The 24137-nt window shown below is 35.1% G+C and overlaps 1 protein-coding gene and 1 long non-coding RNA gene across 4 annotated transcripts in view; one reads left to right on the forward strand and one right to left on the reverse strand.

Annotated features, from left to right (window-relative positions):
• The window catches only part of LOC117782077, a 93174-nt gene that overhangs the window by 55040 nt on the left and 13997 nt on the right, over nt 1-24137 (forward strand). Inside the window, exons 1-4 of one of the 3 annotated variants that reach the window (XM_034619019.1) lie at nt 15544-15565; nt 15883-16357; nt 19642-19997; nt 20067-20466. In XM_034619019.1, coding sequence (XP_034474910.1) covers nt 16135-16357; nt 19642-19997; nt 20067-20466 — 979 coding nt within the window. In that variant the 5' untranslated portion in view covers nt 15544-15565; nt 15883-16134. Of the gene's footprint in view, nt 1-15543; nt 15566-15754; nt 15771-15882; nt 16358-19641; nt 19998-20066; nt 20467-24137 lie in introns of those variants that run through there. The other 2 variants (XM_034619020.1, XM_034619018.1) reach the window with 2 other exon arrangements.
• LOC117782083 lies at nt 13599-14103 on the reverse strand. Its single transcript, XR_004617226.1, has 3 exons — nt 13924-14103; nt 13776-13845; nt 13599-13697 (listed from the first exon to the last, which is right to left on the reverse strand). It is a non-coding gene; the product is annotated as an uncharacterized LOC117782083 (long non-coding RNA).

Genomic DNA, 24137 nt, shown 5'->3' on the forward strand with positions numbered 1-24137 from the left:
CGAGGTATCAATCGACGCGTATTTTTGATAAAAATTTTAAAAAAATAAATAATTTTACCAAAAAGCCCCAACGGCTCCACAAGCTGCGATCATAAAAATATTTCGCCTTCCACTTACACCCCCGTATCTCATGACCCAGGTGAATTAGAAAAAGTTTTAGTATGCCATTTTGTAAGTTAGGACTAAACCTTTCGATCGGTATATAACTCGATCTGATCTGATCGGACAGTCGTAGCAAATTTTCCAACTTAGCTGTATATATAGTTAGTCGCCTTTCGCACCCTTCGTGCTGCTTTTGTCACTAACGCGAACTGCCGTCCGCAGTGATATGAACATTTACAATGATTCTATGAATTGAGAATAGACTGAGATTGAGGTTATGCAGTAGAGTGGGTCAATTTTTATAGAGTAAAAAAAGTGCTCAAAGCGGTCTTAAACCTACGGTCTTAAACCTGCGGTCTTAAATCTACGATGGGTCTTAAACCAATTTCGACTCATTTACGTATTTTATATTATGGGAATTTTTAATTATATATGGTAATTTTAATTAGAACTTTTATATAATTTATATATTCAATTGAATATTGTTCGTCACAAAATTGAATATCAGAAAATTTGGGGCATCTAGATTTTCGAAGAAATAGACACAAATATAAATTTAAATTAAATTATTAAGAAATTGGAGGTTGGAATTTTAACGCACTACCCATGTATTATGCCTATTATAAATTGTAACACACAAAAAACCCAATCCATTGCTTTGACCACCATACCATTAATACATACATATTTAATGCAAATTTGAGCAATTTTCATCGATGACTCGACGCCGATTCTAGCCTGAGAATACTAGGCAAGAGATGGGACCTTGCGGTATACGGTCCTAATTAGGCTTACGAGCTTATGCGAGTATGAGTCACATTACATATGCAAATTGCATCTGATTGGTTTCACATTACTTATAAATTAATAATTCAATAAGAATGCATGCCAATCAAATACATGCAAATAGCTTCTTTGTACGTGGGTAGTTTATACTGAGAAGTAAGACCGCGTACTGGTTTATATGCCCTGAAAAATTTTAAATACTTCTGATCGATATTTATTTATTTATATATTGACTCAGCATCCTACCACTACAAGTCATGCAACTTATAAATTATTGTACTAGTCACAATTTAAATTTCATAACAACATTTTAATCCGATAAGTAAATTAAAAACAAAAACAATAAAATTAAAAAAAAATTAATCATTACTTATTCATTTTTTTGAGTAATAATAGCCCTACCAGCCCTTTTCCTTATTTACAAACATGCACAACTAATTACGCCTTACACAGTTCGTTTCGTGTTTTATGAACGTTTTCTTCTCAGATCTCTCTCTCCCTTTCTTGGAATCCTTACTTTCCATTCGAGATTTAACGAATTATAAAAAAGTTTATATAATAAAAATAAAAAATTATTATTATATGTATTTAAATTTTTACAGATATAATCAAGAAATGTAAAGCTTTATAAAATCGGCTATGGCATTCTCGAAAATAATGACAAATGTTTGCTCATCCATAAAAAGAACTAACTAAAGAAAGGTTAATTTTAAAAAATGTTGTAAAAAGAACTACAATAGAAAACAAAAATTATTTATTTATTTATTGTCAGGCTATATGCAGCCGACATGTAAATTTTAATTTAATTTTAATTTTAAATTTTAAATTTTTTGTCATATGGGGCCCCAAATGTATCAAAAAAGGGGGTTTGGTTTGGTTCAGGAGAAAAATTTTCAAATTTGTTGCCTTGGGTAATTTAATACCAATCTATGTGTTCAGATGCTGACAGGGTATCGCAGAGTTGAGTATGTTAATTTTGAGTTACTCTGTGTGGCACATTGACTCGGGAGTTCTCTAATTATAGCTAGTTAGTTGTTGTACCTTATTGGAGTCGACGCTCTCGTAGTCTTTACACACACCGGATCAGAACCTATTGACTCGAATCAATAAATTTTACAGTTGGACGAACAGGTGGAGCATGGCGGTAACTTTGGGGCTACGAGCACAGGCGGGGAACGGAGTGCGGGAAAGCTTTTGCAGCACCAGGCTAAATGGGCCTTTATTTATTTTATTTTTTACAAGTGTGTATTTGTGTTGGCTATAAATATAAATTTATACATAAGTGTTCGCTCCTCGTTTGAAAGGCGCTTCCTAACACTCCAACATCCCTCTCCGACGAGAGCTTATCCTAGAAAACAGTAGCAGCATGCGTCACCTGACTACAACCCTTTGTCCACAGCTTGTATTTTGTTTATTTAAGCAAAGCAATTTGGCTTTTATTGGACATCAGCAACAACCACAAACGCAGATGGTGTTGCCTTGCAGATTCTCCCAACTTTAATTTAAGTTATCTATGTATCTTTACATCACTCCATTCTATTTGTATGTATATTTATATCAATATGTACATTTATATATATTAATATATATGTTCAACTAACTTTTATCCCACCCTCGCTCGTTAAAAATCACTTAAAATTCCATCATCATAAATTTGTCAAAAATGTTTGTTTGCATTGTGATGCTTAAACGTGTTAAACGCCCCTTCTCTTCCCTAGAATGCTCTTCCCTATTTTACCAACAATTCTTGGTCGATTTTGGATTAGTTATGGCATCTGCTTTTATTTGTCTCATAGCTTCTCGCTGTCAAATTAGATTTGTGGTAGTCGTATATCACTATATACAGTGGTCGGCATATTTATTTTGACAAAACGTAAAGTTAAATCTACTCATAATTTTAACTAACTTTATGAATATTTTACTATCAATGAAAAGTTAATTTAAATCCTGTTTTAATGATACAAAATGTTGCTTAGCTTATTAAGTAACCATTAAAAATTTTGAATTTATGTAAAAATCTACTTTTTTGACTTTTTTTCCAAAAAATGTTTTGATGCAAAAAGTTTCTTCAAACAATTCTAATTGTGACTGCAAAAAGAATTTTTCCAAAACCTCTTTGCTTATATTTTTATGATTTTTTGAACGGGATAATCACAGAAAAATGTTGTATGAAAAGAAGGAAACAGTGCCTGAAATAGTCATTTTTAGAAATTTTCAAAAAAAATCATAAAGAAATATAAGCAAAGAGATTTTGGAAAAACTCTTTTTGCAGTCACTATTAGAATTGTTCGACGTAAATTTTTGCGTTAAAATATTTTTGCTTAAGCCCGAGAAAAAAATTTTAAAATTTGACTCAATTCTACGTCGACATAATTTCAAAATTTTCAATGGGTACTTAATGGGTTAAGGAAAATTTTGTACCATTCAAACAGGATTTAAAGGACCTTTTCATTGATGTTAAAATCTTCATAAAGTTGGTTCAAATTATGAGTAGATTTAACTTTACATTTTATCAAAATAAATATGCCGACCACTGTACAATAAACAAATAGGCGAAAAATCGCTAAATTCGAAATAAAAAGTTTCGGGTTTATAAACCTTTATGAAATGTGTTTTTGCTGTCAAATAAATAGGTACATCCAGCAATATGCAGTAACTAGCTTGAATTAATAATTAAAACAAGGGGGCTCCGCCCCCTGCTCGCTTCGCTCGCCTACCCCCGGCTCGCTTCGCTCGCGGTGAGGTGCGGCTACAGTCGAGCACGCTCGACAGTAGGATACCCTGAGCCCATGTCCTCTTTATAAAAGTTGATTGTTGCCCATTTTCAATGGGCTCAGGTATCAAAATTACACGCGAAACTATGAACAACTTTCGGTTTTCTGAAGTCACTGTGCTTATCACTGCAGACTACGTTATTAATGCCTCACTGAACTAATACATCACTCGATTACGATTACGACTTGCGATTTACCAATTTATCAATTTCTAATTAATTTTAAATAAGTTTAATATAATAAACTTTAATATAATAAACTTGTTTAAAATTAATTAGAAATTGATAAATAAATCTGAAATCTCAATCATATCATCAATTTCTAATTAATTTTAAATAAGTTTAATATAATAAACTTTAATATAATAAACTTGTTTAAAATTAATTAGAAATTGATAAATAAATCTAATCGTAATCGTTTGCAATCGATGTAGCGTGTGTCAAGAGTAGCCACAAACTACAACTTTGCTCAGCCTGCAATCTGGCAGCACCCATTTTCCTCTCACTCTCTCCCACTTACGCAACAAATTCAAGCCAGCCAAAGGCTGCTGCAGTGCGCGAAATTTGAAATAAAGGCAATGTCTAATTTTATGAGATTCTTAAAGCGGAAAATGCTAAGTTTTTTTTACAACGATAATAAGCAGATACTTATTATATATATGTGTAAGGAATCGAAAATATTAATAATTAAAATTATTATTTTGCAGCTTTCAGTGCTCGGCAAAGATGCAGGAGTAGTGCTGCAAAATGATCGCTATTTCTCTCATGCAATTTCATACATACATAGCTATCAGCTTCTGCTGATTTTTGCCATGCAAAAATACATATTTATATATTAACACAATTATATTTTATTCAAATTGTATATTTGTATATACGTAAATTATACATTAACATTTTCATTACATGATATCGATAATATTTTTGCTTATCGCTTAATTCTTATTTGGTACCAAAAAAAAATTGGGTACTTATTCGTTCTGTCTTTGTGCGCGCCTTGCATACAAACGTGAACATGCTGTCTCGCTCGCACGTTTGATTTGCCATCCAAATGTAATTATTCAACTAAATCTAAATTCCGAAATAACTTCTTTATTTATGGGTCAATCGCTTTGAAATTTTCAGGGTCGTTTAATACGCATACTTCTCAACTGATTGTTCAGTTAGGTGCTATGTCAAAAAATTGCGCCTGTAAATCGTTATTTTTCAATTTGTGGGCGAAGGGGCGTGGCATCAAAATTGGAAACAAACTTGACCTGCGTATGGTATTCACAAACCTGCATTCCAAATTTGAAGTCTCTAGCACTTACAGTCTCTGAGATCGACGCGTTCAAACAGACGGACAGACAGACGGACAGACGGACAGACAGACGGACAGGGCTAGATCGACTCGGCTGTTGATCCTGATCAAGAATATATATACTTTATGGGGTCTGCCACCCCTCCTTCTGCCTGTTACATACATTCTGCCAAACACATTATACCCTTTTTTGCCCATTTTCAATGGGCTCAGGGTATAATTATTAAAATGTATTAATGTTGAGATCTATTACTATGTATTATTATGTACATTTATGTATTTATTACGACCGTTCTTAAAAATATTAACTACTAAACGTAACTATGCAAAATACCTACCTACCTAAATCTGCAGTGAGAAGAAGAATTTTTTATGAAAATCGATTTAATCATTTCGATCGTAAAAATATCGAGCTAAGTAATAATCAAAAAAGTTTTCAAGGATTAAATATACATTATTAGTTTAAGAATAAGCTGAAAATTATAGCTTTTGATTCCACAATGCTCCATAGTTAGAAAGAATCTGAATTTAGACGTAAAATTTAAACAAAGTTTTCGAGTTCTATCAATCTTCAAAATAATAGAACCGCTGTCTTCTGGCAGAAGATTGATTATAATTTATGCGCATTGGAAAGAAAAATATGTTTGTCTATATTATTCTCCACAAATAAATGTTTTCACTTTCACCTTAAAAATTACTTCTAAATTTCTTATGGCAACCTTCCCTTTACTACTTTGGTTTATGTTTTCTTTAGTCCGCCAAATGTTTTAGGTGAACAGCAGGAGACAACTAGAAGTAGCTCAGCCGCTTCTCCACTCCCATTTATTTCATTCTTCCGTAGTGAACCCTGGCCCTGGCTCCATGGTGACTTCCAAAAAAAGGAACCGAAAAGTTTGGCAACAAAACGCAGTCAAAAGTTGCTGCAACAGCAGAAACAAAAAAAAAAAACAAAGGCAAAAAGCAATAACAAAATATTATTATCAGAATCATTCATCATGTGGCTGCAGGCCATAAATTTTCGGCTAGCTGCGAAATGCAACAATAACAACAAGAAAAAAGAGCAACACTAACAACTACAATAAGTACAACTAAAAAAACAACGGCAGCTAACTGTTAATAAATCGCAGCTGCAGATAGCAGCGAGCAGCTGCCGGCGCCACAGACAGCCACGTTTCATGTTGCGCCCTTCCTACACCCCTCACCTCTACGGCCCTAATCCCTGAATCCAGAAACTCCTTTCCTCAAATCCCAAATACCAACTCCCTTAGCCATTGCCATTCCCATTCCCATTCTCAATCCCAGTAACATTCGCTTTCCAAATCCCTGAAAAGTTTACTTAACTTTTTTTGGGGCGTGGCTGGCACTATAAAGTATTATCATAACCCCGAATAAAGCCCTTTACAGGGTATCTTCTTCACTTTATTTCGAATTGTTAAAAAAAAAAAAATACCTAATTTGCAGCGTCAACAACAGAGTCAATATTCATTTTGTCATTCTTTCTGTATGAGCTAGATAAAGATTTCTTTAAATTTTGGGAATATAAAATCGGTTAAGAGTCGTAAATTAGTATGTGTGTATCCCAGCGGCAGGCTCGTAGTGCTATTCTTCAAAATTCTATAAGTCCGACCTTTTTACACCAATTTAACCGTCTATAGAAGTTTAAAAAGATAATGCGATAAATCATAATTATGTTTCAAAATATTATCTTTTAATTTGGGGTACAATCGATTTTTGCTTCACCCCATCGCCGTGGCCATCTGTACAAGGGGGCAGCCGCAGAAACTAAAAATTTTGAGTTCCACTTTTAGAATCAATTGACCTCATCATTCAGCAAGTCAAATGTGAAATTAAAAGGAGGATTTTACTTTATTAACAGTTTTTATACGTAACATCAAATCCAAATTGAACAGTGATCTTTAAAAGCATGTATTGAATTAAGCAATAAAGAATGCAGCTGATTAAAGTTCAGAAAAACTGTTAAGTGAAGTACTTAGTGCAAAAAATTTATTTTGCCGCTATATGTGAAAATTTTGAATTTCGTAAATTCTTTTGTAATCACTGCAAAAGGCAGTCGTTCGAAAATAAAAAAAATTTATTTTCTCTCCACCCTAATTTCATATATTTACAATTATCGGAAGTACATGTGTTCCATAAAGTGTCTTGATTAATATTCTTAAGTCTAAACATTCATCATCTCCGCCAATTGAAAAATCCCAGTTGAAGTTAATTTTGCAATTCACATTTCCTTTTTGTACTCGCGGTTCATAGCTCGCCCCCATTATCATCCATCATTTATCATCATCCGTTCGCTTGTCATTTCGCTTCTCTCGCTCTCTTTGTCCTCTCCCTTGTGTTTCTCTCTGTATGTGTTTCTCTATATCTTGCTTTTTTACTCGGTCGTTTATTTAATAAATAATTGTCCATCGTTTAATGCGTTTAGTACATAAACTTGCAAAGTTACGTCCATATTGCATACTCACACAAGTACTTACCTTCCCTATATCCAGATCACATGTGCATGTCTTTATGTATGGGTGGGTATTTGCCTGCCAGGTAACCACATGCTGTTCTCGCCCTGCCCTGCTACTCTAACGGCGCATTTGCAACCACATGGCCGAGCTGCGGCTCTGGCTGGCTGCCTGGTTGACCACATCATCAAATGCGAAATGCAAAAGCAACTTAATTGCCACTGCACCACATCTTCCTAACCCACCGCACCACACTACACTACAACGGCTGGGGCCGAACCCGAAGCCGAAACCAATAAGCCTGCATACGTCGATTAGTTGCACTTGAATGCAATAACATAGCCCCACTATTGAAAGGGAATGGAAGGGAAGGTGAAAAAGAGTTGGGGAAATTGTTTAGGTATATGCCGAGATAGCCACAGACGGGCCCATTTAAGCCACGTCTTAAGAAGCTCTCGTGTAGGCCCCTCTCGTTTGGCATCTACTACAATGGCTAACCATAAGCCGCCACAATGTTCCAATGCATAGTAAAGTAAAAATTCACAATGATGTAAAAGTATTCAATTTAATAAAGTACGTATTTTTTAAACAATTATTTTTGATTCTTATTTTTTAAATCCAAAAACAACAAATTAAAATATTTTTTACTTTTATTTTATTTGTCTTCAAATAAGGGCCTGTTTTTCAACGTTAAACCCTATATAAGAGAGCTGCACAAGCACAATTATGTTTTACAGAGTGCTTGCTCAAATTCAAAACAAAATACTTCAGTGTCAAACATTTTTGATATTTGATATTACGACATGCAATAGAACTAATATTATACAAGCCAAATAGGACCAAAACATTCAAAACACAACTGAACCATACTGAACTAAAGGCATACTGAAGTGAAACACAAAATGTTTTGAACAATTTGTTGCTGTTCACTAAAACTTCAATTAAAAATGTATTGAAAAAAAGCTATTAAAACACAATCGTAATTTAATCACACAATATTTTTAAAATAGCGAAACCCGTCCTTTGACCCAAAGCTGCTTGCTATAGTTTGACAGTATATATAATCAACAAATGGCGCTTATTCGGTAGCAATAATATACTCAAGACATATTGCCAAAGCAGGCGTTCGTGTGACAAAATTTTGGTGCATTGGTTAATGCACAATATAATTCGCTCTTGCTTTCTGAAATTAAAATATATTATACATTTTTCAGACAGCCCACATTTTCAATTGTTCTTATAACTTGCATATGAAATTTTAAGTCGATTTTTAGGCGTTAAAGGGGGCGTGGCCAAATTCTAAAACAAATATGATCTGCTGGCAATATAGAGGAACATACATACCAAGTTTGGTGTCTCTAGCTCTCATAGTCTCTGAGATCTAGGTGTTCACACAGACGGACGGACAGACAGACGGACATTGCTATATCGACTTGGCTATTGATGCTGATCAAGAATATATATGCTTTATAGGAGCTGCCACGCCTCCTTCTGCCTGTTACGCACATATTCTTTGAAACAAGCTTAATAGACCCCAGAACTTTTATTTAAGTACGGCGCCTAGTTAAAAATTGTCGGAAAGGCTATAGTCGAGATCCCGACCATAGGATACCCGTTACTTACTTCAATATACGTAAAAGTTTGCGATTCAGTGGGATATTAGATAATACTAATAGATAACGGTAATTACCGTATTATCTTAAAAACAGTGGGTGTGGTAGTTTTTCGCGATTTGCGGTGGCGGTGGGGGGCGTGGCCTTAACTTGAAACAAACTTGATCTGCGTGGGTAAAAATCTGTGTTCCAAATTCGGTTACTCTATCTCTCATAGTCTCTGTGATCCCTTTGTTCATACAGCCGAACAAACTGTTTTTCGCAATTTGCGGGGGCGGAGGGGGGCGTGGCTTAAATTTGAAACAAACTTGATCTGCCTCTTATAGATCTATTCGCTCACACGGATGGACAGACAGACAAATGTTTATTTTGCACAATCAACTTTATCAACTTTATTTATATTCATATATTCAAATTTATTTAGTTTTGTTGTTATTTAACGCATAGAAGACGATCATTTTCATTTAAAGATATTGTCAAAATATAATTTTGAATGGTTATTAATGACGTTTGAACGTTTTACTTGGTTTTTATGTACGTATGTATAGCGTACAAAGTGCAACCACTCTATAATAAATATTTTTATTTAATTTGTAATGAATATAGGAATATTTTTAAAAGTTTTTTAGTTTCTCTCCGTTGCCGTAGTCTATGCTGCCCATAATACGAGTTTACAGATCTCTTGGCTGAGAACTTGACCCAAACCAAGCTTTGTTGCCTGCAAAGATATCAGTTGACAGCTGTGCCACCTGACGCCGCTTAGCTGACCACTAACTGTAGTGCCACTAACTGAGTCACAGACCGCAACGGTACGTCGCCTAGCAACAGATTTCAAATATTTGCGTAGCCCAAGCGGCGCTTGAACTATGTACATCTTGCTATAATCTTCCTCCCCCCTCACCATCAGCACGCTAGCTTATTTGCCAGCTTGCCGTAGATGCGAAGCCGCCTTCACCGCATTCCACGCAACAACGGCCATGAATTTTGCATTTTCTATGTGTATACCCAAGTATTTTAGAGCTGTTTGACCAGGCCTGTGATTCATCAAAAGCGGCGACAGCTGACAGGCCAACTGGGCGGCAAAGCGGCAAGGCAACAGGGCTGACAGCAACAGCTACGCATGGAAATAAATTTAACAAAACTACAATAAACATAGACAGTGACAATAGAACAGCGAATAGCGAACTACTAACACCGAACATCGAACCCAACGCACTGGCAACGCCACCTCAAGCCCATAAGCCGCGCTCCATGCGTCATATGCCAGAGGAAACACCTGAGGCGCACGGGAATTGCCGATGCTCATTAGCCCAACCGAAGCAGTTGACAAAGCGTAGTCAAAAAATAAATAAATAAAAAAAAATACCGATGATGGTGGAGGGAAATAAAAAGTAAAGCAAACCGAATTTTGAATGCCCTGTCACAAAAAGTTTGTTAACAGCTTGATATGGCGTTCCTCAAACCAAATACCCACTAGAGTTGGACAATATTTACTCCACTATTACTAATGGCTACTATTTTAAAGTAAATGTGACTGCTCTAACAAAATAGTATACCTAACAGGGACAAAATCACTGAATCTTCTATCAGATCATTTCATATATAAAACCAAGTTTAATGCATATTCTATCAGTTTGGTTACGCTATCTCATAAAACCAAAAAGTTTTTCGTACTAAATCGTGATTATCGACCGATCGAAAAATGTATATATTTAGCTAACAGGTAATATCTTCCAAGCCTTTCAGCCAAAATTTATGTTTGATATACCAAAACGTAAAAATTTACGTAATACAACATACTCATAGAGCGTTAGAGCCGTTTGGACAGAAATGTAGCTAAAAACTTCATTTCACCTGTAAAATGTTACCTGAGTACTTAAGAAAAGGTAGGCCTAAAAGCCCTTAAACACACCTTTCCAATAATATAAAGAACATATCTCTAGCTTCTATTGTTTTGAAACTGTTGAGATTGCAATTTTAGCGGGATTTAGCGTTTTCCCGCTAAACTAGCGGTTATTTCAAAAAGTCGTAGAACAAACATTTTTAGATTTTCGAAATGGAATAAATCCCTATCATTACATCTTAGCCTTTTTAGCGCTTTGATCCAAACAGACAAACAAACAAACTGACTTTTCATTTAATTTTGAGAAGTCCACTAAAAATTTTAAATTTGTTTATCTTTTGAACTAGTTATCGGATTTGGGTGATCGAGGTATCAACGAGGTATCGACGCGTAAATTTAATAAAAATTTATAAAAAAAAATAAAAAATTTTAACAAAAGGCCCCGACAGCCCCATTAGCTGCAATCATTGAAATTTTTCCCCTCCCATTTACACCTCCGTATCTCATGACCCAGGCGAGTTAGAAAAAGTTTTAGTATGCCATTTTGTAAGCTAGGACTAAACCATTTGATCGGTATATAACTTGATCTGATCCGACAGTCATTGCAAACTTTCCAAATTAGCTGTATATGTTGCTAGTCGGCTTTCGCACCCTTCGTGCTGCTTTCGTCACTAGCGCGAACTGCCGTCCGCAGTGATTCTATAGTGTACATTTGGACAACACTAACTGATTGAATTCGAAATTTATGTAAAGAAAACTGAGTTTAATGATTATAATTAATTAACATAAACATATTAATGATATGCTTTAACTAAAAGTGTTCCTACACTTGTATATAAAACTATGTTTTTTTTTGCTACAATAACAATGTAAACTGGTTCAAAACCCTTAACACAGAGTAACAGGCTATTTCGACCCTCACATTTGCTCACATTTGAATCTGGCCCATATTTGGCTCTCCACGACCAAATGTGAAGCTGTAAAGATATTTGATATTCACCCAAAGCCAATCAGCTGTTCGGTTTCGGTGCACAAATTATAAAAAGCTGACAATAAGAACATTTTAATATTTATTTTGATATTATCATTGGAGCAAATTTAAAGCCTATTGTTTTTATTGAAAAAACAGCTGGTTAAGGTGATACTTGATTTTTTCACGAGTTTATCGATAAACATCGCGTGTTCGATAAAAGATACTGAAATTCGCCGGGCGAATAACAAAAAATCTTCACATTCATTATGAATGAGCCAAAATGATCATTCGGATTTTATAATGAAATGAAGTCCACATTCGGGCCGAATGATGAAAATGGCGTCGAATGAGCCAAATGTATTATAGAGCCATATATGGCTTACTATTTTTCCCCCTTAGTGCATAGATTTTTTTTCCTAAACTATTTACCGCAAAAAAAATTCTCAAATATATGTTATAATAATCTAAATAAGCACATATTTCCATAAAAAAATGGTTTCCTTATTGTTTCCATGCATATGCAGTGGAGGGTTAATAATTTTTTTTTAAAGCTATGACTATGAATTGTATTTAGGAGTATGGTAAATATTAGATTATGAATTTGGGTTTCTCTTTTTCCATTTTTTTTTTTGTAATGTAATAATATACATATACATATGTATGATTCATATTTATGTACGAGTGATTTACAGCTTTAAATACTGTGGGCTTATAGCCCAAAATCTCAAATTAATGGCAAATTTGCGTGCACGTTTAATTCACACTAAAAAAAAACACAGTAAAATTAGATTGACTTGAAAAGCCGAAGATGAAATACCCTCTACCATTCGAATTGCTTTGCTCTAATAACGTAAGCATCAAAAAAATCATTTAGCATGTATGTACATATATCCTCTAACATGACGCGCATTTTAAGCAAATTTGCAAAGTACTCTTTAAGAAATAAAACGTAATGGGCAATACCCCTTAATTTCTGGCGTAAATTGATTTCCGGATCCAAAAAACAAAAACAACAATTAAATATTGTTTGTGCTGCGTTATCTATGCTTAACACATCGAACTACGCATACGCTTTCTCAAGGCTGTCTGAATCTTTCATTGAACAATGCACTCAGCACAAAAACAAAATCGTGTCGAAATACTAATGATGATATCATAAGGTAAACAAATGGTTTGTTTTGTTATTAACTTAAGAAAGAAATCTCTAATACAAACAGCTGTTTTGAAGCCTTGTGGCAACGCTGAATGCATTTATTAAGCTGCGATGGCACACACACATATGTATTGGTCTTATTTTCACTCTTATACAAATGAGCATGTTCAGCGATGCCAGTTACCCAATAAAACTTGGCTCCTATCGAAAGTAACTTCAAACCACATCTTAAGTAACGTAAGAGCAGTTGCTAAACCTGACGTTTTCCATTCGCTATTATACAGGGGTGAAACGCTGAAAGAAGGGTAGCATTGCAAGGTAGTTTGGCAGGGCTTCTGTTATGGCTCTGTTAACGCCCATTTCCCTTTCCAACGCCCATTTCCAAGAACAACGTTGCAGAAGGCCTTCTTGTAGAAGGCAGTAGAGCAGGCCTGCGGCGTTCGCTACGAACATAATGCTTCCAAAAGGCATTGCTTCGGAGTGGATAAGCAACGTACATTAAAAAACAATAAGTATTGAAAATGCATATATATTTGCTTAGACAAATGTGATATATAAATAATAACATTGAAAATATTTATATTTAAATCTATAAATAGTATATATTCCCCCCAGTGCGTTGTCTCGTCTTGGTTCGGTTTTCTCTATTCCAAAGGCGTCGGCTTGGTTTTGCGTGTGCATCCACACTTTAAGAAATGAAAAAAAATTAATTACTTTAAGAATTAAACTCTGTATTACATAAAATAGTATCTACTCGTACTTACATTTCAATATAAAGTCGAACCACGCATTTTTTCGTATTTATACATACATAAATCATATATTTGACGGCTCCTAAATAAATAAATAAAATATTATAATATAAATATAAATCAATAAATACGAAAGAAATTACTATATTTTTATACTTACACGATGTAAAAGTAATATTTTTCCAAGCTTTCATATTTCACAATCACTTTGCAAACACGTGCGCACTCGACGGCAGCTTCTTCTTTTTTGCGATAGAAAAATTACAAGTATATGAAGATCATCCACAAAAGAATGAAAGAAACAAAAAGAAAAAACTGTAAAAATTGCGCTAATTATGCTATGCCCGCTGTTTCGTAATAGTTAACAGAGTTTGTGCCTGCCTTTGCGAAGGCGAGGGCGTGGCAAAACACATAGCAGAGCAGCGAACGTTTTGAAAGACCTGGCGTTTAGCCTTCCAAAGTCAGCAAATGCAACGTACTCCTATTGCAAGGCTTTTTTGAGCTTTTTTAGCACCCTGTCAAGCCATATACTACTCATTTTGCATGAATCATAAGGTTGCCAGAAGGAATTGCTTGGCGGAACACGTTGCTCCGGGTTTTACTGGGTAATTGCGACGTGTATATACATACATACATATGTACATACATACATATGTACATACATACATATGTACATACATACATATGTACATACATACATATGTACATACATACATATGTACATGCATATTTACATATACACATTCATACATTGATCTTAAACAGCTGTTTGGTATGCACATAAGAGACTTTACGTCAAACAAAAAGCAAAAATATGACTCGTGCCAATAGCGAAATTGTGTTTAAATTTGTATTTCAGCATTTCATACTAAATTTGTTCTGCTGCTCGCTGCCAATTGACATGTTTTCGACCCGAAAATGGCGATATCAAAGTTGTCGTAAATTTTTTTAGTGTCATCACAGCTTACAATGTACAAACAGATACATACATAAGTACATATACACATACGGATAATCCCAACAGATTTAATATAGTACTTTTAGTGATACAATCCAATTTAATTGCTCTAATAAAAACAATTTGCTTGGCAACAGAAGTTAAATGCGACGTAAGTCGACAGATCGCTTAATTCAACACGTCATGCGGAACAAGTACACATAAATGAACTACAATGTATATCACATGTGTGTATCTGTATGTATTTTTGCATATTTACATACATACATAAATGTACATAACAATGTTTCCTTTTTGTCTGGTTGCCGTTGTGCCAAAATTATGACAATATTATGAGACCCTTTCTAAGAAAGAACTTATATAAAAACAAAATGCAAAGCATTAGGAAAAATACATGCATATGTATGTATCTACATATTTAAGTAGACACAGTGGCTCTTAGCTTATTTGACCCACAACTCTTACATACTTAAATTTTAATACATTTTTCTTTTCATCCGAAGGGGACACAAATCAAAATAAAAATATTAATAAATGTTGAAATTAAAGCGAAATATCTGCATTAAGCAATAAAAACAAAACATACGTACATAGTTAAAAATGTAGTGGGTCAAATATGCTGAGAGCCACTGTATGTACGTATTTACACACATGTGTAAATATTTACCATGTATTAATGTAGCTATACGTCAGACCTGACACGGTCATAGTCACACCCGCACCGACCGAGTCGCGCATACTGTCGCTGTCGCCGTCGAATATCGTTTGAAGATGACGCTCGGTCGTTGCGCTGCCAGACGTTCTGGCTCGCTCAGGCGGGTTGGTGGATGCGTTAACTATTAAGGTGCGGGGCGACATTGAACAAGCAAGCGAAGCAGCAAACATCAACGAACGAAGCACGAGACGTGACGAGAGAATTTCAATCGCAGCTGGGTGATAACGTCGTCATCGTTGCCAGAGTTACGCAGGCCAATTATAATTTATGCACAACACACACACGCACACTCAGCCATAGGCAATCAACTCGTTCACTCGCGCGCTCTCTCTATGTCTCTCATTTACCCACTCTCTCTTAACATCAACATACATATTTGCACATTTTTGTTGCTATATTTTTGCGCGCTCACTTATGTAAACTTTTCTCTCATTCGCTCATTACAGCAGCAGCAGCGACAACGACGACGCGTCTGGCTGGGAGCGCGGTGGGCGATCTGTACTTCGGTTACGTTGCGCTCAGCGTTAGTAAGCTTTTGACAATTGACAACGCGAGACGCTTAACGTGCACGGTAGTTAATAACGTCGACGGCAACGCGTTGCTGCTGTCGACGCAGTCGTCGGTGAACGCAATAATAATAAAAATAAACAAAAAAACAAAAATATCTAAACCGCAACTACAATTTTTGCATAGCCAAAATGCAACGCACAAACATTGAGTTCGAGCGTCAACGTCATCTGGCCAATTGGCTAGTGAAGAGCAGTCCGCATATGGCAGCTGCTGCAGCGGCGAGCGCAGCGCCACCCACAGCAGGAGCGAATGGGAGCACTGGAGCTTCAGTGGTAGCATCAATTGGAGGGGGAGGGGGAGTGGCAGCTGCAGCGCAAGTCGTACCCGGCAACAGCGCTTCTGCCTGTAACGGTAAGTGAAGCGATAGGGGAAAGGGTGAGGGTACGAATATATATGGAAATAAATGTGTGTATGTGATTACAAATGTGATTCATACAAACACAACCGTACATACATATATAAATGCATGTGAAAATACATACTATTTTGTGAGGCAAAGGCAAGGCACGCGCGAGAAACAGCGAGTGAAAAGGCGAGAGAGAGTAAAAGAGCGAGAGTCGTGTTGATTTGTTTGATTCTGCTCATTACTTGCATGTGGTGGTTGTTGTTGCTTTCGCATGCATTTTCCTATTCTCTTCCTCTTTAACGGCGCGCGTCGTTCGCTTCGCGTAATTCCACACAAACGTGACGACAACGCCGAGCGTACACCTCTCTCCGCCCACCCGAAAGCCGAGCACTTGGCACAGTTGTTGTAGCTGTTGCTGCAATTGATATTTCACAAAAGATAAGCAAAATTTCAAAACGTTTACTTTTTTTCTTGTTTTTTTTTATTTTGTTTTATTGTACAATAATTTCGCTGTGATTTTGCGTTGCGCTGCTTCAGCTGCTGCCTGGCTTTGCCCGCTTGCAGTTGTACTCACATGTACTTATTAAGTATACAAAAAAAATTAAGCCAAATGTCTGCAATTAGTGTGAGTAATAGCATAAGCGACCCATAAACCATCTACATCAATACAATAACAACAACAGCAGCAGCAACTACAGCAGAAACACCGACAGGCAACAGGCAATGGGCAGCAATCGAACAATAAGCAATCAAAATCAAGATATTAACCTTTAATTGCGTTGAGGAGTTGTTAGTTTATGAAATCTCATATAAAATACAATACATGTACATATGTATGCACATATATATCTATGTACAAGTTTTGTTTGTATGCATCAACATGTAGTATGTATTGTACACATAACAATTGCAGGCGTACTTGACTCGGTAATAAACTATAAATAGAACATTAAAGTCAAGTGCTTGCTCACCTGAGGAAATACATGATATTCTCTTAATAATAAAAAAAGGAAATACATTTTTACTTGACAGCAAAAATACCACAATAATAATACAGTAGACTCACGTAAATACGGATATTATAGTTTGATGTACAGTGATCTATTATAAGTTCTATAAAGTTGAGATTTTACTGTTTTTCTATACAATGCATTTAATTAATTTTCAATCACTATTTATATTTGAATTACCTGCTTTTGTTAACTGATTTTCGAACTCCTAAACAACCTATCCTATTTTTTCTCCATCCATTATCCATTGGTTAAAAACTGAAACGTGTACATGTCAATTTAATTAGATCTTAGCTGAAATGTGTTTTTTTGATTATTTTAGGTGAATGTACGAATAAATGGACAGATAAATAATATATTTGTTTTTCAATATTCCATCTTAAAATGTAAATTAAATTATTAAAAATTTTAAAAAGTCACGTACTTGTTATTTCACTCACACACTCATACTCATAGAGCGGCATATCTGGTTTCGTAGAAAGTTCGTTCACACTAATTTAAAAACAATGAGTGAATGGACTTTGTTCTGTTTACAAAAGTTAAACCCGATATTAAACAAGAATAATAAAATATAAACGGTGTGTAGCTCAATATAATTATACCCGTTACGTAACAAACAATTCTTATATTTATATTTTTTTCTAATTACATCAATATAAAAGTTGAATGAAATATAAAGTCATTGGAGTATTTTACAAATTATTGGTAATTTTACCTAGGTCGCGGCCCTCACTTTTCAGGCCCGGCACGACCCGAGCCGCTATTAAAAACAGGCACGAACCAGCACGATACTTTTGTGTAGCCCGAGCGACACGGCCCGTCACGAATTTCCTAAAACAGTTTGCTTCATTTATAATTGTTCAATGTCTCTCTAGGTAGGTAAAAAATTAACATTCTGCAAATAAAAATTCTAAAAGTACGAAAACTCCTAACAGTAAAGGGAAAGCAAACAGACTTTGTGATATTTTTGATTGTACATCGTTAATTTTAGGTGTGTTTCGTGCCTCAAATTGATCACCTATGTCCAGTTTTAAGATAACATTCTAATAAGATTAGTCAAAAAACGAAACTGAATTAGTATAAATGACTCTGTAAGCGATCAAAACAATCTTTTTTATATATTTTAATAGCAAATTTTATAAAAAGGTATCAAGTTCTCTATAAAATCATTAACAGTATGCGATACCTTTTGGTAGATTCATTAATTAAATTTATTGTCAATTAAGACCTGATCTTACTTTTATTAGAACGTAATTACAAATACATCTTTTTTTTTTTAACATTTATTTATTCAACCAAATTTAAAAAGAAGAATCGTACGATATTATATTTCTGCAATCAAAATTTAAATGATTGCAGCTAATGACGTTGTTGGGGCCTTAGGTAAATTTTTTTATTCTATAAGATAATTAAATTTGAAATTTTTAGTGGACTTCTCAAAATGAAATCAAAAGTCAGTTTGGCTGTTAGATTTGGTGATGGGGATTATTCCATCTCGAAAACCTAGAAATGTTTGTTAAATGACTTTTTGAAAAATCCGCTAGTTTAGTGGGTTAATGCTAAATCCCGCTAAAATTGAAAAAAAAAAAATACATTCGGCACTGCGTAAAAACTAAGTTTTATGTAATAAGAAGCTCAACCCTGGTGCAAAATGTAATTTTTTTCATTAAATTTTATATATTGTTTTAAATTTATATATTAAATTGAATATTGTGTATCAGAAATTTTTTCTTTAAATTTTAATCTTATTTGTTTTGGAATTTGCATTAAGTGCCTAGTTTATAGTTTTAAGGGAAAGTTACACTGGAATCGAAACGACCGCGGAATGAGAAAATGTATATTGCCAAAATGTATGCAGTTTTGAGTACTTGAGTTTTCATTCCTCGGTCGTTAAGCTTCCAGTGTAACTTTGCCTTTAAGCAAAATACTTTATCCATTTTTAAATGACATTTGATTATCGATTGTCGATATGTATTTTTTATTTTTTTATTGAATTCTGCACTGCATTTTACCACTGTGCAATCGTTTGGACTGAAAATTGGCTGCGCTTGGCAACAGCTGTAAGTCAACTATTTGCTATTCGCGTTTACTGTTCATTTCTGTGTATGTGTGTACATGTGTGTGTGTATCAGTTTGTGTGGGATTTGCCCCAATGCATACGGGGCGACAATTATAAATATATACATATCTATATAGTACTTAATACATATATACTAATTGCCTCACTAATGCACTCGCTTTGGGCCCTGCCTACCTGTGTTTTGTCATTGTTCTTGCAGGTGCCCCACCTGGCGCACATCACGGGCCATTGGCGATGACTGCCACAGCAGCTGAGGCACGTAAACCCAAGTTGCGTCGCTATAACTCCCACGACACCAGCTCCAACATGTTCTCCGTGGCGGACTTCGAGAATGCGCGTCTGGCGCGTCGCAATGAGATCGAGTTGAAGCAGCGTCTGGCGCGACGCCAGCGCAACAGCGCAAATGGCAGCTATGGCTTAGGCGGCGGTGATGCAGGTGGTTGCACTGCCAGTAATGGTTACGGTGGCTACAGTGGCTTTTGTGGCGCACTTAATGGTAGCGGCGATTACTCCACTGGCGACAGCAAGACATCCAAATGCAGCAGCAGTAGCGAGGTGAGTATTATAAATATGCATTGCATTCAATTTGAATGACGCTCTTCATCTTTTTGCTGCTGTTAATAGGAACCTCTATCTGCGGATGTATTCCTCGAGCGGTATTCGCTGCCCCGTGTTGTGCGCATCTTGTACACCAGCAAGAGCTCTAATGAGACGCTGCAGTCCAGTTCATCGCATGGATCGTCCACAGCCGCATCGAGCAGCTCCTCGGCGGGCTTAAAGCAGCAGCCCAGGAACAGCAATGATGCTGGTACTGGCACCGGCACTACATCATCGTCTAGTGGTGGCAGTGGCAACCACCATCACCACACCAATCACAGCAACAGTATCCACGTTCCATCCAGTCACGATGAACTCTTTTTGCTCTACAGGCTGGTGCGACAGCGTCATATTTACCATGGATACAATGCCAAATCTCAGGCATCTCAGCGCAAGAAAATTGTTTTGATACCCCAGGAGTTTTCAGGTGAGTAACGCAATTGATATTCAAACAAAGGCAATGAAATGAAATTAAATTTTAAGATATTTGGAAAACTTGAAAAATATACTATACATACGACATATAATAATATGATTCATAGAATGATCAGTCCACTAAGAATTTAAGAATAGGGTCAACAATGTAAGATCAAAAATACTCGTAATAATAATGAGTTTTACTGAAAAGATAGATCTACCATGCAAAGAATCCATCAGTGCAATGAAAATGACAATATTGGATGGGACAAATTCTTAATGTCTGACAACCAGTAAGCGTTCTTTTTGGTTATCCTTTGCCTTGGACCATAAAATTGTTTACTTCTCGAAACTGAATTCTATCTTTTTTTTTATAGCTCAACATTATTTACATATAGTATGACTACAAAATTAAAATTCATTATTTAATAAATTAAGATATTATTCATTAGCAAGTTTTATAGGATTAAAAAATTTAAGAATTAATAAAACATTTGAGAAAATAAAATCACTGCAGTCGCGCTAGTGATAAAAGCAGCACGGAGAGTGCGCAAGGCGACTAGCAATATATAAAGCTAATAAGGAAAATTTGCTACGACTGTCCGATCAGATCGAGTTATATACCGATCGGAAAGTTTAGTCCTAACTAACAAAATGGCGTACTAAAACTTTTGCTAACTCGCCTGGTTCATGCGATAAGGGGGTGTAAGTGGGAGGGAACAAATTGAAATGATTGCAGCTAATGGAGTCGTTGGGCCATTTAGTAACATTTTTTTTAAATTCTTATCAAAAATACACGTCGATTGATACCTCGATCACCCAAATCCGACAACTAGTTCAAAAGAAAAGCTTAGATCTAATGATGGGGATTTGTTGCCCTTCAAAAATCTAGAAATGCTTGTTCTACGACTATTTGAATTTTCCGCTAGCTTAAAGGAAAACGCGAAATCCCTAAAATTGAAACCCCAGATAAGTTTACCATAATAACTTAAAATAAAAATATAAATTAATAAAAGAAAACACGAAAATTGACATTTGGAAAAGCTCACCCTTTTGCGCACAGTGCAGAATTCCAATTTTCGTGCTTTTTTTTTAGTAATGTATATTTTTATTTAAAATTTTAGTTTAAACTAAATTTTGTTCGTCACGGTATTTGATATCAAGTTTTGGGGCTAGAAATTGCTTTCGTCACTAGATTTTTACCTTATGTAGAGGCTTTTTTTTTGTGGGTGTATATTTCTTTTAATTTGGGTTTTGCGACCATTTTAATTGTTGAGACTCGGAACCCAATATTGTTAAATTTGTGTTGCTATATCGCTAATAGTTTTAATATTGTATATTTCAAGTATCCTGGGAATGAGACGAAAGTCATTTAAATTAGAAGACGCTTCTTAAGGTTATCCCAATTTATTTAATTGGTCTATTTTATATTTTGGTGTTGCAAGATTTTAAATACGTATTGCAAAAACAAACAGTATATTTTTTAATAGTTCTAATTACTATACTTTACTGACTTGTTGTTTGTTTTTAGCTTATTAGCGTGCTGAATTGCTTTTATTGACTATTTGGTAATAGGATTTAAAACGGTTACGTAATTTAAGTGCTTAACTTGCAGTATTCTCATGACTTATTCATGACATGGCTCAAACAGTTGGCTAATTTTAGTATTTACTGAGCTGTTCAACCATTTAAGTGGGTCGCATAGGTGGAGTGTAGAAGTTATGAGTTTCGGTTCGGTTTGATTTGTTAATGTGCGTGATAGAGTGACATACTGGATGACTGGCAGACATTCAGACAGACTGTGTTACAGTAGAATAATCACAACAATTGCTCATCTCTATTATTATGCAAGTTTATTTTGTTGTGGCTTGCCCATTGTTGGCTCCATGTGACTTTTCACAGCCACTTGTAGCCACGAGTCGCAAACCGAACCAATGCAATGAGCTAATATTATGCAATTAGCTGTTGCTGTTGCTGCGGCTGCTGAGCTAACAGTTTACATGGTTACACCAGTGTTGCCAGAAAAGGCTAGGCTAAACTGCACCCAAAAACAAAAATTATTTGTGCCTTAAGTTATTTTATTTAATTTTAAAAGCAGGGAGTGTAATCATTATAAGTTTTATAATAAAACTCAAGAAATAATCATTATTTTATGATCAGGGACCGTAAATATTGATTTTTTTTTTTTTAAATACAAAATATACTCACTTGTAATGGATGTAGAACAAACTAGCTACACAAAAATCTTTAGTTTTGTACATTCTCTGCATTTCTCCCATGAATTTAAAAATTCTGATTTTTACAATTTTCTTCACCGATAATTATTATATAATTATGATTATAATCATTATTTTTGATAGATAAAAAATAAAAATCATTTATTATCATTATTTTTGATAAAAAAAAATAAAACTCAAAAATAACACTAGTCAAATTTGAACTTTTTGGCTATTACAAGAACCAAACCAACTTTTTTTTTTTGAGGATATGGGGCCACAAACGACGGAAAATATTTTTTTTTTCTATGGTGAGATTTATTTTTTAGAATTTTTTAAAATTTGGCTTCCTTTAATATTTTTTTTCAGAGGTGCGCCCATATTTGTCATTATTACTCGAGAATGCCGAATGCTTTGAAAAGCTTCACTTTTTCTGAAAGCTAATGAATATATCTATAATCACTGCGGACGGCAGTTCGCGTTAGTGACGAAAGCAGCACGAAGGGTGCGAAAGGCGACTAACTATATATACAGCTAAGTTGGAAAATTTGCTACGACTGTCCGATCAGATCGAGTTATATACCGATCGACAGGTTTAGTTCTAACTTACAAAATGGTGTACTAAAACTTTTTCTAACCAACCTGGGTCATGAGATACGGGGGTGTAAGTGGGAGGGGAAAAATTTTGATAATTGCAGCTTATGGGGCCGTTGGGGCTTTTTGGTAAATTTTTTTATTTTTTTAAAATTCTACTTAAAAATACGCGTCGATTGATACCTCAATCACCCAAATCCGATAACTGGTTCAAAAGATAATTAAATTTGAAAATTTTAGTGGACTTCTCAAAATGAAATGAAAAGTCAGTTTGTTTGTCTGTTTGTCTGTTTGTCTGTTTGTCTGTTTGTCTGTTTGCATCAAAGCGCTAAAGAAGCTTAAATGTAATGATGGGGATTGATTCCTTTTCAAAATCTAGAAATATTTGTTCTACGACTTTTCAATTTCTCGCTAGTTTAGCGGAAAACGCTAAATCCAAAATTGAAACCTCAACAGTTTCCAAACCATAGAAGCTACAGATATGTTCTATATATCATTGGAAAGGTGTGTTTGAGGGCTTTTAGGCGTACCTTTAAACTTTTTTCTAAAGTACTCAGGTAACATTTTACAGGTGAAATCAAGTTTTTTAGCTTACATTTTGGCGATTTCTGACAAAACGGCTCTAACGATTTTTGTTAAATTTTAATATGTTGTAATACGTACAATTTCGCGTTTTTTGGTGTATGAAACATAAATTTTGGTTGGGGGGTTCGGAAGATATTACCTGTTAAGTGAATAAATACATTTATCTATCGGTCGAAAATCACGTTTTAGTACGAAAAACTTTTTGGTTTTATATATACCAAAGTTGGTCCAATATCATATAGCTGTCATAGGACCGATCGGGTAGTTTTAGTATGAAAAACTTTTT

This window comes from Drosophila innubila, assembly GCF_004354385.1.
Source record: "Drosophila innubila isolate TH190305 chromosome 2L unlocalized genomic scaffold, UK_Dinn_1.0 4_B_2L, whole genome shotgun sequence".
Taxonomy (NCBI): domain Eukaryota; kingdom Metazoa; phylum Arthropoda; class Insecta; order Diptera; family Drosophilidae; genus Drosophila; species Drosophila innubila.